General features: G+C 38.2%; 1 protein-coding gene across 1 annotated transcript; it reads right to left on the bottom strand.

The window, feature by feature from the left end:
- Positions 1 to 10,819: 10,819 nt before the first annotated feature.
- Positions 10,820 to 11,393, bottom strand: LOC118001334 (transmembrane protein 230-like). Its single transcript, XM_034991435.1, has 2 exons — positions 11,300 to 11,393; positions 10,820 to 11,245 (listed from the first exon to the last, which is right to left on the bottom strand). The coding sequence occupies exons 1-2, from the start codon at positions 11,391 to 11,393 to the stop codon at positions 10,962 to 10,964; spliced, it is 378 nt and encodes a 125-aa protein (XP_034847326.1). The 3' UTR covers positions 10,820 to 10,961.
- Between the last annotated feature and the right edge of the window lie 5,266 nt (positions 11,394 to 16,659).

Below are 16,659 nucleotides of genomic sequence, written 5' to 3'. Positions count from 1 at the left end.
AAAAGATTTTTAAATTTTTAATTAAAAAATTTTAAGTTAAGGGCGCCTGGGTGGCTCAGTTGGTTAAGCGACTGCCTTCGGCTCAGGTCATGATCCTGGAGTCCCTGGATCGAGTCCCGCATCGGGCTCCCTGCTCGGCAGGGAGTCTGCTTCTCCTCTGACCCTCCCCCTCTCATGCTCTCTGTCTCTCATTCTCTCTGTCTCAAATAAATAAATAAAATCTTTAAAAAAATAAAAAAATAAAAAATAAAAAAAAATTTTAAGTTAAAAAAAAGGGGGGCACCTGGGTGGCTCAGTCAGTTAAGCATCTGCCTTCAGCTCAGGCCCTGATCCCAGGGTCCTGGGATCGACCCTAAGTCAGGCTCCCTGCTTCTCCCTCTCCCTCTGCAGCATCCCCTGCTTGTGCTCTCTCTCTCTCAAATAAATAAAATCTTTAAAAAAGAAAAGACAAGAAAAGAAAAAAATGGGACTTAAGACCCATTTCAGACTTCTGACCTCGAGAAACATAAGAGAATAGATTTGTGTTATTCTAAACAATTAGATTTGTGGTAATTCATTATAGCAGCAATAGGAAACAAATACAGCCAGTAAGTAGTAAATAGTAGCTTTCTAATAGCTCCTTGAATATCATTTTAGAATGAACTCAGCATAGGTATGAAAAAATGGACCCTATTCTTCCCGACACTTTATAAGGAGAAGAAGCTACCTTACCAAATAGTTCTTTCCAAAACAGGTTAGGAGGGTGGTGGAGAGTTTGTGCAGGAAGATAGAGAATAGGTCTCCTGCAATTCCAAAAACATGGAGTTAGAAAAGAAGTAGATCCCATAAAGAGTGTTCCTTTTTTTAGGAACAAGAGTCTTAAGAGGGAAACACGATCTCTTACCAGTTGTATCAACCATCTGGAATTAATAAAGCTCTCCCCTGAGTTCTTTAACCCCTTTTGTGGAAGATATATGAATTAATAGTGCTGTATTTATCCCTTCCTCTCGAAAGATGGTAGATAGGTAGATAGATAGATAGATAGATAGATAGATAGATAGATGATAGCTAGCTAGCTAGCTAGATGATAGATAGATAGATAGATAGATAGATAGATAGATAGATAAATAGATAGATAGATGATAGCTAGCTAGCTAGATGATAGATAGATAGATAATAGATAGATTAGATAGATAGATAGATAGATTGATAGATATAGATACAGATAGATGATAGATAGATAGATGATAGATAGAGATAGATAGATAGATGATAGCTAGCTAGCTAGATGATAGATAGATAGATAGATAGATAGATAGATAGATAGATAGATGATAGATAAACTTGGAAGTTCAATGTAGCTGTGTAAGAACATCAGACCGAAAGCATCCTCTGGGCTGACAGCGGTGCTAGGACCCCAAACAATCTTGCACTCACTCCCCATAAGCTTCTATGTTACCAGTGAATAGGTAGAGAATTAAACTTCTCACTTTTCTAAAATACTACTATACCTTGGTAGCAGATCACTGAATAAGGGCAGAACAGACCAAAACAAAGGAAGCTGATAACTAGTGCTATACTTGAAAGACTTTTCACACCTGTTTGTTGAACCAAACTTTCTAGATGTGCTGAAAGACTTTGAAATCCAACATAGTGATGCCTTTATTGTTTCTTATCCAAAATCTAGTAAGTTATATAATTATTTTTAAAGCATATGTCCATACGTATATATTAATAATCACTAGAAAATATTATTAGAAATAATTTGGGGAAATAATTATTTCCCCAAAAATGTCCCAAGAGATGAAGGGATGTAAGAATGTATCTGTGTCCTGATCAGTTTTAATGGAATACGTCACCTCATTTTCATGCACAAACCATTCTTTCTTAGCTTGAAGGGAGCCCGAGAATTTCCAATCATTGATTATCGACTTGAAAGATCTTACAGTGTGAGCTGTATCTACTCTAGGATGGAAACATTTTCTTCTACTTTCCACCCCTGAATCCAGCTCTATACGCTCCTGTTTCCTTCTCAGTGTCTCTGGCTTGTGGATTTCATCATAGATCTCGACCTACATGGCTCATGTAGAGCGTATAATTCTAGCTGTAGTATTTTTGGAGCCAAAATACAAGTCATTGAGCCTGAAAACAACTACCAAAGACATATCGCCATCATTTCCACTTTAGCTTCCCTCTGTCAAAAACCTCATTTCACAGAAATACACCCTTTTCTTGAATGTCATTCTTTAGATTCACACATTTTTTTTCAGTAGTTTAATGAGTGAGGAACACCATATTTATACCAAACTTTGTATTAGATAGGATTTGAGATGGTTGCCTGTATTAAAATGATTTCACTTAGTAGCCATATATGTTTTTCCCGTCTGCCCTCCTGATCACAGTAGAGAGACTGATCCTAGCAAAGCCTCAAAGTTTAAAGTTTTAACAGAAGGAATGAAGTTAAAGTTTGCAGAATTCATTCTAGAGCACTGAAATCCGTTTTGATTCTTCCAGTCCTTGAGATTTCCCAGGATTCGTGCAACACATTCCTTTTCTAAAAGTTAGTCACCAGAGGTCATTTCTGTTATCTGCAATAAAAAGAAACTTCATCTATGTAGGACTTGAAGGGAGAGACACGTGGAGGGGCAGAGGCAGAGGGAGAGAAGCAGACTCCTTGCTGAGCTTGGAGTCTGACTCGGGGCTCCATCCCATGACCCTGAGATCATGACCTGAGCTGAAACCAAGAGTGTAACGCTTAACCAACTGGGTCACCCAGGTGCCCAGGCTGTTTTTTGTTTTGTTTGTTTGTTGTGCTTGTTTTTTGTTTGTTTGTTTGTTTGTTTTATGACTTGCCTGCTTTAATTATTTGGTTCCCAAAGTTTGAGAGGTAAAATGGGGAAAGTAGGTTGTAATTTTCTTATATTTGGTGCAAAGAAACAACTGTTTCTTATCTGATTGAGCTACACTAGTTCTGAAGGGAAAAAGATGAATCCTGATAGCTATGTGCATAATACATTTATCCCCCCCTTCTCCATGGAGGATATGTTCCAAGACACCCAGTGGAAGCCCGAAACCACATATGGTACCAAACTCTATATATACTATGTTCTTTCCTATATATACATACCTATGACAAAGTTTAATTTAGAAATTAGGCACAGTAAGAATTAACAACTAATAATAAAATAGACCAATTATAATCATATACTGTAATGAAAGCTATGTGAATGTGGTTTTTTTCTCAAAATATCTTACTGTACTGTTTTCATCCTTCATCTTGTGATGATGTGAGATAAAAAACTGCCTACATGATGAGCTGAAGCAAAGTGAATGGCATCAACATTGTGACATAGCCTCTTAGGCTACTACTGACCTTCTGATAATAGTCGGGAGGATCATCTGCTTCCCGATCACAGTACCATGAGTAACTGAAGTTATGGAAGATGAAACTGTGGATAAGACAGTGGGGGGCTACTGTAGATTGCAGCAAATTACAATTTGCCTTGAGAAGTAAAGAGTTTGACAGTAATTCAATGGCAAATTGTCCATCTTGTGGCTTGTCCTTTGTTTTTCTTCTCATTTATTCCATCTTCTAGTTTTCCATTTGACTGCTTGCTTATTCTCACACGGGACAGTGGACAATGAAAGGGAAGAGAAATACATGTCAATCATTATGGAATGCAAATATGCTAGCTGTTTCGTTCTTTCCCATCCTGGGCGAGCACCATCACTTTAATATTTTATCTGTATGTGTCCTCTACCATCAAGCATAACCTCCTTATAAATGCTCACCTTTGGCATTTCACACACTCCCTTGGATCTTGGGAAGTGCTAGGCTCTCCTTACGCTTGTGCACTGGGTCAGAGAAGTCTGTAACCTTCTGGCAGTGTTGGCTTGTCACAGCAGGAATGTGACAGATCTCTGTGGATCAGATTTCTATGGTTCTTCCCCCACTTCCTTCTCCTTCCCAAGGTGTGTAGAATGCTCAAAAAGAGCATGCTCTAGCTATGGAGATCTGGAATTTCCATTAAATAGCTGGTTCAGAAGTGGATTATAGACAAACATGAAGAAGTGCCACATCCTCAAGTCCTCTGGAATTTCCAAGGATGAAACTTGTCTAACAAATACAACACCTGGAACTACCTTTGCGTATTTTCAACTTTGTGTTATGAAAACACCTTTAGAAAAATGTTCAATGTCTTATTTTAATAGTTAAAACCTCTCAATAGTTTTCATGAAAAGTACTTAATAAAAATTAAGATAATTACATATCTATTTAAAACATCTAAAGTCACCTCTTTTAACTTTCAGGTTGTGTATATTTTTCAAAAGTTGATGTTGAGGCACAAGGGTGGCTCAGTTGGTTAAGCCTCCGACTCTTGGTTTTGGCTCAGGTCATGATCTCAGGGTCGTGGGATAGAGCCCCGATTTGGGCTCCACACTTAGCAGAGAGTCTGCTTGAAGATTCTGTCCCTCTGCCTCTCTCCCTCCCCATTCACTGTCTCTCACTCTCTCTCTCTCTGTCTTTCTAAAATAAATAAATAAATCTGCTTAAAGAAAGTTAATGTTAAAACTTGTGACATCAGATATAAAAGAAGAACTCTTGGAAAGATTTTTCACTGGTAAGGTAAATTTAATTTATTAAATAAAAAATAGCAACCATTCTGTTTTGTGGCTTTGATGGGGTTTTTTTGGTGTTTATTAAATATAGTGATAATATACATGGGTTTACTGGGATAATGAAAAATAAAACAAGAGGCAATGAACTCAATTTAGTAAATCAACATAAATATAAAACAGAGCAAACTAGCCCTCTCCAACTGAGCTGGTCCAGCATCTTGAGTGGCTACTTTGGGTTCTTTCTTGAACTCTCTCAAACCTTAGTAGGAGAAGTGACCTTATCCACAGATTGCTTTTTCCAGAGGTTCTGCTTGCCAGATACATCTCCTGGCCTCAAATCAAAAGGTTTGGGAGCGGGTGATTTATTTCCATCCGGGGTTTTAGTTAGCCATTCATTGTTGCAGCTGGAAACCCTTGTGGCTTTGATGTTGTAAGCAATATGTTTTTTAGGAGGAAAGTTCCATGCTCAGAGCAGAAAACACAAAATATGACATGTTTCAGTATTCAGGACTCCATACCATAAAGGGGTCCCTTAAAGGAATTGATAAACAGGATAAAGGTTGCAAAATGGAAATAAAAAATAATTTAGAAAGAATTTAGTGACTTTACAAAAGTCTCACTGGTTTTAGGAATAGATGAGGTAGTGTAACAAGCTACTTCTAATTATTTCAAGAACAAGCCCAGGAAATAAATATAAATTGAATTCTGTCTTGGTGGGACCTGTACAAGGTATTTTCATATTTGTGATCTTTTTATCCCCAATGTGCACTAGAAAGTAGATATTCTTACGACCTCTTTCTGTAAGAGGAGACAAGGCACACCGCAGTTGAGTGCTGTGACCTGTGACCGGGGTTACCAGAACTACATTATAACTGTGGTAGGGCTTTGCAACACTTGGCTCAGTACCCTGACCTTGTATTTCTGACAGTCGAGAGTTGTTTGTATTTGGTTTTATCAACCAGATGGAAAAAAATATATTGGTTGGTGTAACATAGTCCAGAAAGATAAAAGAATCTGGATATTGCACATGAAATTTTACTGTCCTTTAGGTCTTATTAGATTTTGGAATTTCTGATTTATTTATTTTATGTTTGTTTTCACCAGTGTTTGGCAGTTCCTGGTTTGATGATATTAGAGGCTTGTATACTCTTAAGGATGACTTTATTTTTTTTATTTTTATTTTTTTTTAAAGATTTTATTTATTTATTAGGGAGAGAGAGAGGAAGCACAAGCAGGGGGAGTGGCAGGCAGAGGGAGAAGCAGGCTCCGCGCTGAGCAGGGAGCCCAATGTGGGACTTGATCCCAGGATGCTGAGATCATGACCTGAGCCGAAGGCAGATGCTCAACCAACTGAGCCACCCAGGTGTCCCTCTTAAGGATGACTTTAATATTCTCTTTACCTATGAGGAAATGAAGAAAGTTTGTTGTGTGTTTGAGTGAGTTTTGCCTCTAGCAAAAATTTTGTCAAACTAGTTCATAACACAGACATAAAAAAATATATATCCAAACACATTTTAAGGCACACTGACATTAGCATTCTAAAATCTTTACCATTTTTGAACGTTTTATTTTGAAATAATTATAAATTCAACATACAAATTTGCGAAAAAAAAAAAAAAATCCTGGAGATCCCACCCATCTTTTACCTTTCCCATGGTAACATCTTACATAACTATAGTGCATGATCAATACCAGAAAACTGCCATTGGTACGGCCACAAGAGCTAACTCAGATTTCAACAGTTTTATAAGCACTTGTGTGTGTGTGTGTGTGTGTAGTTTTATACAATTTTACCACATGTAAGCACCACTGCAATTCCTGGCAATGGTAATCTGCTCTTCGTCTCTTCAATTTTATTTCAAGAATGCTATATAAATGTTATCACATATGTAACCATTTGAGACTAGGTACATACTTTTTAAAGTATATTTGCCTAAGGCCTTTTTAAATAAACATTTTTTAGGTTATCAATGAGTACAACTTGGCTAGAAATTTCAAAAATGCATGGGTTTAATTTATTCTTAGGACTTCATATGTCCTTATATTTAAGTTAGACAATAGTAATTTCTTCATTTATTCTCTCATCCCACAAACTTATCCAGTGCTTACTACATTCTGCTTGTCTAAGAACTGAAGAAAACAGACAAAAATCCCTATTTTCCTACTGCTAACATACTAGGGGGGAAAAACAGACACTAAACAATAAATATAATAAATAAGCAAATTGTTTAGCATATTGGAAGGAGAGAAATGCTCTGGAAAATGAAAAAGTAATGTTGGAAAGTGGTGATCAGAAGTTAAGGGAGGGGTGCTCAGGTTGTATTATTTTTATTTTTTTTGGCATGTTGCATTATTAAATAGGATAGTCAAGGTAGTCCTCATGAACACATAGGTAGGCAGAAATGAGTGCAATTTATAGTAGAGTTTTTTCTCATATTTCTACTTGATTCCCTAACATTTTCTTCAACTTGTTTAAACTACAAAGAGAAACACTTTGAGCTATCTCTGCCCTGCAGACTCTTAGTCACACATCTAGTTACACTGATGATCCTTTGTCACACATCGAGTTTACTCTGATATGTATGTTCTCGCTTCATCATGGGATTCATTGTGATCAACTGAACCCATTATAGGACCTCAGAAGCACTGTGTTAAAAATCAGCAAGTATCTTAAAAAGCAGCTGACTAACGAGGATGTGGAATCCATAGTGAAACAGGCTACTTTCAAAACATGAAAGAAAACCCCAGAGCAAATTAAGACACTGAGATCCACTCTCTTGGAAGGGCAGAGAACAAGACTTTCTCTGAAAAGCTAATAATAAAGTGATATGCTTTGTTTCAAAATTAAGGACAATGTCCTACTCTAAGGGTGTCCTTTGGAATAGTTTTCTGTCTGTAGATGGGTGATGCTGCCGTCTCCTGTCTGCCTGCATTCCTTGTGCCCGATGACCTGGCCTGCCCAGACCATTAGCCTGGACGACCGGCTGTCTGTCACCGCTGGGAATCTAATCGTTTCAAAGGGATGCTCTTACAGGAAATTGACCTCAACTTTGAATTAACAGAAGAAGAGCCAAATATATATAATTTATAATTCAGCAAGAGTTGTCAGATATGTGACCTGGTGAACTACAATTTTTTTTTCAGTTTTCTGTTATTAGTTTTTAAATTTTTATTGTTATGTTAATCACCATACATTACATCATTAGTTTTTGATGTAGTGTTCCATGATTCATTGTTTGCGTATAACACCCAGTGCTCCGTTCAGTATGTGAGCTCTTTAATACCCATCACCGGGCTAACCCATCCCCTCTAGATACTCTCAAATGTGCTAACCCTTAGGATGCACAAAACATACCCTCCCCTCTAGAACCCTCAGTTTGTTTCTCAGAGTCCAGTCTCTCATGGTTCATCTCCCCCTCCGATTCCCCCCCTTCATTTTCCCCTTTCTACTATCTTTTTTTTTTTTTTTGACATATAATGTATTATTTGTTTCAGAGGTACAGGTCTGTGTGAACTACAATTTTAAAGTTACTGCACACACTGTGCATGCCATGTTTGGAATTAAAACAACCCTCCAATTTCTTTTTTTTTTTTTTAAGATTTTATTTATTTATTTGAGAGAGAGAGAATGAGAGACAGAGAGCATGAGAGGGAAGAGGGCAGAGGGAGAAGCAGACCCCCTGCCAAGCAGGGAGCCTGATGTGGGACTCGATCCCGGGACTCCAGGATCATGACCCGAGCAGAAGACAGTCGCTTAACCAACTGAGCCACCCAGGCGCCCAACCCTCCAATTTCTAATACCACCTTCTATAATATGACCATGTTCTGATACTCCTTTTGTCTTCATTTGCCTAACTCTTCTCTTTGTGATACAGTCATCTCTGGATCGAAGTTTACACTATTGACCGTATTTGGATCTTTGATTCCTAACTTGACATTCCTTCACTACCATTTTATAGATTAACCGTTCTCTATATTCAAAAGGTATTTCCTTTCCATGACTGAGTCCCTTTTGTAATATTAATTATACATATTGAAGTTGTGCTGGACTTTTTACCAGTTACTTTTCAATGGACTTTTTTGTATATTCTGTGGTTTCTAATAAGAGGGAGGATTATGAAGATGCTATCAAAGCCCAAACAAATTATAACTCATATTTTCTGTGTTCATTTAGCACAATCTCAAGCTAATATTTAGAAACGTACCATATTTTACCATTTGTTATGTGTCTGGTCTAGGTACATATTATAGTACCAATGGAAGACCACCAAACTCTTTTTTTAACTTGGGTATGTTTTGTGCATCCTAAGGGTTAGCACATTTGAGAGTATCTTATTTCTCCTTTATGGATTGCCAATATTCTTTGTCCAGGAAATGCACTCTTTTATCTTTCATAAATCTGAGTCTGTTCAGGCATCTTTCATTTTTTTATATTTCGTCTTATTGCACTTTGCAGATAATTGCATTTTTTACACATTGAAAGTTTGTGGCCACTCTGCATCTGACAAGTCTATCGGCACCACTTCTTCACCAAAAGTTGCTCACTTCATGTCTCTATGTAACATTTTGATAGTTCTCACAATATTTCAAACGTTTTCATTGTTATTATGTCAGTGATGACGACTCACTGAAAGCCCAAATTATTAACATTTTTTAGCAACAAAATATTTTTTTATTTTTTTTAGTTTTTTTTTAGAAAGGGGGAGAGGTGGGGTTGGGGGGGAGGAGGGGCAGAGGGAGAGAGAGAATCTCAGGCAGACTCCACGCCCAGCGTAGAGCCCAACATGGGGCTCGATCTCAAGACCCTGAGATCATGACCTGAGCTGAAATCAAGAGTAGGATGCTAAACCGACTTAGCCACTCAGGCACCCCAATTTTTTAACTTAGGCATTTACATTTTTTTTTTAGATATAGCGCTATTGCATACCTAGTAGACTACATAGCTTTTATATGCACTGGGAAACCAAAAAATTCATTTGACTCCCTTTATTGCAATACTTGTTTCATTGAGGTAGTGTGGGAAGGAACGAACTCACAGTATCTCCAAAGTATGCCTGTATTCTTTATCTACAACACTTCAGAAAGTATTTTTTTTTATAGGATGATACCCTTTATTCTAAAAAATACTACTGTTTCATCAATTATCTTTAATCTGGAACTACAGCCTTAACTGCAGACATAGCCCCACAGTCAGTCCTCTTCTCTAGATCCTTTATTCACTTTCTCTAGGAAGCCAGATGTACCATGAAGCTAATGATACTTAATATAGGCCCTTTGCTGTGCACTGCACTTAACTTTGAATTTATAATTTTGTATTTTCTTAAGAGACCCCTCCAAATTCCATAAGCCTTAGGTGCCACAAATCCTGGATCTGCCCTCTTCTTACATAAAACTCAAGAGGAAAAGGCTCATATGAATAAAAAGCAATCCCGTGTCCTGATTTAAACTAAGAGATGACTTTATTGATAAGCAGCCCCATTTTCTTGGGTTGCCAACTCTCCTAGGTTGGCTTGAATGGAAGCACTTCACTTGTGGCTTTAGTCAATTTTATGTGCAGTCTTCTATAAAACCCTACCTTACAGTGAGGAATTAACACTTTGGCGAACACCTATGTGCAATGTTGTTAATATAAATACTATATTTGGCCCATACTGAAACCCCAAACAGTAAGAATTACGTCCCAAACGCTGTCTCAGAGTATTAGGTTAGTTTGTCCAGGGTTATACAGCTAAAAAGTTGGCATCTGGGATGTAAAACCACTTTTATCTGACTCTAAAGCTCCACACAACACAACTGTATTGTTCTCTTTATTTCTCCTACGTAGATATTTGATTTTACCAAGATATCCATAGGCTACAAAGTTGGAGATAAGCATGCCGATAAAATACTCAGAAATTTTCCAGATAAATTACTTACTAATATGAAAGTAGACATCCTGCATTTTTCCATTTGCCACAAAATAAAATTATCAATGAGGACTACTTAAAAGAGAGTTCAGCTCTAAATAGGATGGTGGGGGCAACATTTTGTTCTACAGAGTAACTTTTCACTTCCCCGCACAATTAATAATGCTATCCTTCCACTACACATATCCATGTGGAAAAATCTGTCAGGGTTTTTAGCCAGGGCCAGGAAAATAAAAACGGAGCACTTCCTAGCTTCCTATTTGGCTGATTATAAGCTCAATGAACATTTTGGGGATGAATTTCTAAAACCTGGCCATAGTTTTGCTAAGTATCTACAAAGCTGCCAGTTCCTTAGTCCTGAAGCATAGATTTCCACAGCCTCTGCCAAATGCCTTACGGCTCCGCTCAGCGCCATCCCTGAGTCCTCTTCTCGTGGCTGCGGTTGGGGGCTAGTCATCACTCATCACAGTCCGGAAGGTCGCTGTAGGAGTAGCCCTGGCAGCCTCGGCGGGCTCTGTAGGCGATGAGCAGGTGGTAAAACCCGGGCAGGAACACCAGGATGCCAATAATCAGAACCGGAACGGCGCGGTTGGCCCCCACTTTGCTGATGTAGCCCGCCAGCAGGAGGCAGCCCACAATAACCAGAAAGGCGCCAATCAAAAACTGGGCAGCGGCACAGGCAATGGCCCTATAAGGAATCTTAGTAGAGCTTTTCTTAAACTTTAATAAGTGAGATCTCACTACACATCTTTGCAATTTAAAGCTGGCTTCAGCAGGTGAAGTTTCCTGCTGACGGTGAAGGTGTCCAGCGTCAGTGCTGAAGAGCTTTGAGTATTTCACTTTGCTACTGGGGATCCCGGCAGCCACGTTGGTGCGAGTGGGCACCATGACCCGCAGAGTGGATGGGGAGCTCGCCCACTGCAGCGGGCAGAGGCCTCAGGGCCCCCGCGCCCACCCAACGGCTGCCCCGAGCCACGCGGAGGCTCGCCTCAGCATCTCCCATTCATCTAACTCCCCCTAAAGAATTGTTTCTGCAAGACTGCCATATTTTTGATGGAATTCCTCTTTTATCGTGCAAAGTTGCGATTACTTTGATAGTCTGATGGTATATTGGCTCCTTCATTTTCTCAGGGCAGTTCTAGTAGACTCCGATTCCTTTGTCATAACAGCTATTTAGATTGAGTAGATTAGCTTACATTCAGTAGTTTCATTCAGTCAATCTCAGAATTTCCATTTTCCCAAAATGTTCATCATCATCTCCTTTGTTTGCTTCTCTTCTCTTCCATTGGTCTAACATGCAGCACGCTTAGCTAATTTGATCAGCCTCCAATGGCCAATTAGGGAACAGGAGATATGTGAGTGTTACAATCAAACCTGGCTGAAATCCTGCTCTGAAGGACGCTTCTTCTTCTCCCACTCCCCCTCCTTGTGTTCCCTCTCTTGCTGTGTCTCTCTCTGTCAAATAAATAAATAAAATCTTAAAAAAAAAAAAAAAGGAAAGAAAAGCATAAAAATAGAATCCTACAGTGTGTTACCTTTTGTTTGGCTTTCTTCGCTTAATATCATGCCCTTGAAATCCATCCAGGTTATTGTGCTTTGTTCATGCCTTTTTATTCCTGGGCCGAATTTCTTTTCTTTTCTTTTCTTTTTAAGATTTTATTTATTTGACAGAGAGACACAGTGAGAGAGGGAACACAAGCAGGGGGAGTGGGAGAGAGAGAAGCAGGCTTCCCGCCGAGCAGGGAGCCCGATGCGGGGCTCGATCCCAGGACCCTGGGATCATGACCTGAGCCGAAGGCAGACACTTAACGACTGAGCCACCCAGGTGCCCCTTCTGGGCCGAATTTCATTGTGTGGATAGGTTATAGGGTTTTTTGTTTTTGTTTTTGTTTTTTATATCTCTTCACTTATTGAAGGACATTTGGGATACATCCAGTTTGGGGTTATTACAGACAGATGCTATGAAAATTATTATACAAGTTTGTGTGTGAATTTGTTTTTATCCTCTAGGGTAAATACCCAGCAGTGGGATTGCTGAGTCATATGCTAAGTTTATGTGTAAGATGATAAGTTGCCAGAGTGTCTTCCAAAGTGGCTGGACCATTTTGTATATTCACCAGCAATGTGGGAGAGATCCATTTGCTCCACATCTCTGCCAGCACATGGTATTGTCAATATTTCAAAATTTATCCTAGTAAGTATATAGTGGTATCTCACAGTAGCTTTAATTTCCATTTCTCTGATAGCTAATGGGGGTACACATCTTTTTAAGTCCTAAAATTGAGACTTAACTTTTGTATGGCTACAGAAAATCGTATTTGGATTTTGGTAGGAATTTCATTAAACCTATAGATTAATTTGGGAAGAAATGACATCTTTACTTTGATGAATCTTACACTCAATAAATAGTTTAATTTGGTTTTCCTTGGTTTTTGTGATTATAATTTTTTATTCATCTGCATGCAGACCCTGTACACATTTTGTTAGGTGTGCACCTAAATATTTTCTTTTTTTTTTTTTTAAGATTTTATTTATTTATTTGACAGAGACACAGCGAGAGAGGGAACACAAGCAGGGGGGTGGGTGAGAGAGAAGCAGGCTTCCCGCTGAGCAGGGACCCCAATGCGGGCCTCGATCCCGGGACTCCGGGATCACAACCTGAGCCGAAGGCAGACACTTAATGACTGAGCCACCCAGGTGCCCCAATATTTTCTTATTTTGGAGTAATTGTATATGGCATTATGTTTTTAATTTGTTTACAATTTTTCATCATTAGCATATTGAATACGATTGATTTCTGTGAGTCAGGAACTTGCATTTTGCAACTTTGCAAAACTCACTTATCAGTTCTGATAGGTTTGTTTTGGGGGTTTTTTTTTTTTGGTTAATTTCTTATAATTTTCTACATAAACCATCATGCCATTTGCCGACTGGGATGGTTTTGTTTCTTCCTCTCCTGTGCTTTTATTTCCTTTCCTTGCTTTATTGTGCTAGCTACACTTTTCCAGTACTATGCTGAACAAGAGTGGAGGGAATGGATTTCTATCTCCAGTTATTAAACAGTGCTTGGTGACACGTATTTGGATATTTATCTCTCGCGTCAGAGCTAATCAGCACTATGCTATCCTACTGACTTCTTTGGTGTGGCTCCAGAATCTGCCTCATGGCCGTGGTTTAGAGTAGCAATTATTAATGAGTTATAGAATATGGTATTAGATTCCTAGAGTTGCTATAAAAAGATACCAATATGCAGGAGACGCCTGGGTGGCTCAGTCGGTTAAGCATCTGCCTTCAGCTCAGGTCATGATCTCAGGGTCCTGGGATCGAGCCCCGCGTCGGCTCCCTCCTCCTCTGGAAGCCTGCTTCTCCCTCTCCCGCTCCCCCTGCTTGTGTTCCCTCTCTCGCTGTCTCTCTCTCTGTCAAATAAATAAATAAAATCTTTAAAAAAAGTAAAAAAGATACCAATATGCAGGTGGCTTAAAACAACCGAAATTTATTGCCTCACGGTTCTGGAGGCTTTAAGTACAAAATCAAGATTTCCCTCTGAAGCCTGTAGAAGAGAATACTTCCTTGCCTCTTCTGGGTTCTGTTGTTTTCCAGCCATCTCCAGCATTCTTTTGCTTGTTGATGCAAACCCAGCCTCTGTTGTCACCTGGTCATCTTCACCCTGTGTCTCTCTTTTTATAAGGACACCAATTTTACTGGATTAAGGACCCACCCTACTCCAGTATCTGAAGATAACTAATTACATCTATAATAATCCTATTTCCAAATAATGTCACATTTTGATGTAATGGAGATTAGGACTTCAACATATCTTTTTGGAGGACATAATCAAGCCATAAAAAGTGTCACTTTTTTTTTTCTTCTACTGTCTCTCTTATCCCCTGAAGGATGCTACAGAATTTCAGGTGCTGTTTGTACTCGACTGTTTTGCCTTGACCGCAGGTTGACTCCTAAAGGAAGCTAAGTGACCTACACCACTCAGTTTCTCTTCCTGAAATTTTAATTTGAATTTAACAACACTAGCCTATCTCTGTTTGTTGTTTGAACTGAGGTCATTTGAACATAGTGTATGACTGCTATCATGCCGAAGCAAAGCCAGTCTTCAGAGACGGAGGAAAGAAACATGTGTCCTTTCAATGAAGAACACAGAGATGAGAGACCATGAAACTCGAAAACAGAGAGAGAATTTTTAAAAAGTGGAAAGATATATGAATCTTTGACTGCTTCATACTTCTAGGTTCTAGTTCTTCAGGAAGTTCAAGACAACTCTTTTTTCTGTGTTCCATGAGTCATTTTAATGAATTACCTACTTTGTCCAAGCTGGTTAGAAGTAGCTTATTCTTACTTGCAACAAAGTGCCTGACCAAGACGCCAAGAGAAAGAGTTTCAAAAATGACAGAAAACCTCAGATATATGTTCTCCGCAAAGATGTAAATGGATGTTTTATCTGAAAACAAAAAAAAAGCCAATTGCACGGACATGGAAAAATATGTTAGTTGGAAAAAGAAATGTAGTGAAAAGAAAATTCAAAGTATAGAAAAGTGAGTTAATTGAATCGGAGTTCCGAAGTTTCCTAGAAATGAAATAATGGGATCACAGGATGTGACTAGTTTTAATGCTCTTGATTCTGTTTCAAAATTGCTATGAAGAAGATTTGAACTGATTTGTGTTTCCACAAAAATACAGGAGAATGTTTATTCCACCCTACTCAACATGGAACATTCCCCAATTTTTACACTTTTGCTAATCTTGAATTAATGTTGTGTGTTTTCCCAATAAATTGCAAGCTTTTTTGGTCTTGTCTAACAAAAATTTCTCATATTTGGGAATTGTTTCACAAATTATATTAAAATACAACAAATATACAAAAACATTGATAAAGTATACATTCACAGCCCAGTGAATATTCACCAAGTGACCACAACTCTGGAACCAGCACTAAGACCAAGAAACAGAATATTCTCAACACCTAAGGAATTCTCTCATTTACTTGTTCTGTTACTATACCATCCCCCAAACATAGCCACTCTTTAAAATCCCAGCTTTTAAAATCCCGTGCAATAAGCATCTGGCTTTTTTCCCCCAATACTATTATATTTCTGAGTCATTTATGTTTTCCATGTAGTTGTAATTCATGCATCCTTACCGAGGTATGGTGTTTCCTTATAGGAATTGCCACAATTTACTTATGTATTTTACTGTACATAGACATTGGGTTGTTTCCCTTTGTGACTCTTATGAATGGTGGTGACTTGAAATGTTTATGAATATAAATTTACTAAATTTTCTTCTTTTAAATTTCTTCCCCTGCTTTTATGCTTCAAAATTTTTCTCCATTTGGGAATTGTAAAGAGGTTCATCTATATTTTTCTAGTTATTCAAAATGATTTTATCTTAAATATTTAACTATTAAATACATATGGAATTAGTGAGTGATATGTTATGAATACAACTAATTTTGTATCCAAACATTTAAATGATTGAACCACTTGATGACTAATCCATCTCTGATCCTTGAATCTTTAGTGCAAATGTGTGATCTGGTAAAGTATTAAAAAGATCCATGTGTTTACATCTGAGCTGCCTATTAATTTTGACAATCACACTGATTTTAAACCAAATAATTAAAGTTTAATTGCAAGAATAAAATATTGTTAATGTTTAATTGATCCTAAATTTAATTGTAGATAAAGGAAAAAATACAGGGTGCCTGGGTGGTTGAGTGGGTTAAGTGTCTGCCTTTGGCTCAGGTCATGATCTCAGGGTTCTGGGATCGAGTCCTGCATTGGGCTCCCTGCCCAGCGGGGAGTCTGCTTCTCCCTCTCCTTCTGCCCCTCCTCCCTGCTCATGCTCTCTCTCTCTCTATTATAAATAAACAAAATCTTTAAAAAAAATACACACTAAGGAAACTCTCTCAAGACATTTACAATTCGTGTTGCACACATTCTGTTTTTTTCTTTTTTATGCAGGCTACCCATGCAGACTCTCTTTCAAATAATTTAATTTGTGAAATTTCAAAGTGCTCAGCAAAATCATGGTAACTAATCTAAGCACAATTTACTCATCTTTTTTATCAATAAAATTTTATAATTAACATTTGCATAAAAAGCACAAACTTATTTGTGTATTAAAGTAAGCTTCCTGTTAG

This window comes from Mirounga leonina, unplaced genomic scaffold (assembly GCF_011800145.1).
Source record: "Mirounga leonina isolate KUSES-001 unplaced genomic scaffold, KU_Mleo_1.0 Mir_53, whole genome shotgun sequence".
Classification (NCBI taxonomy): Eukaryota; Metazoa; Chordata; class Mammalia; order Carnivora; family Phocidae; genus Mirounga; species Mirounga leonina.
Note: the sequence above shows the minus strand (reverse complement) of the source record. Positions and strands in the feature narration are given on the sequence as shown.

Bases quoted from the DNA above. Each gene is read 5' to 3' on its own strand.
- LOC118001334 (XM_034991435.1), bottom strand. From the start codon at position 11,393: ATGGTGCCCACTCGCACCAACGTGGCTGCCGGGATCCCCAGTAGCAAA. The intron at 11,246-11,299 runs GTCAGCAGGAAA...AAAGATGTGTAG, and splicing joins TGACGCTGGACACCTTCACC to TGAGATCTCACTTATTAAAG.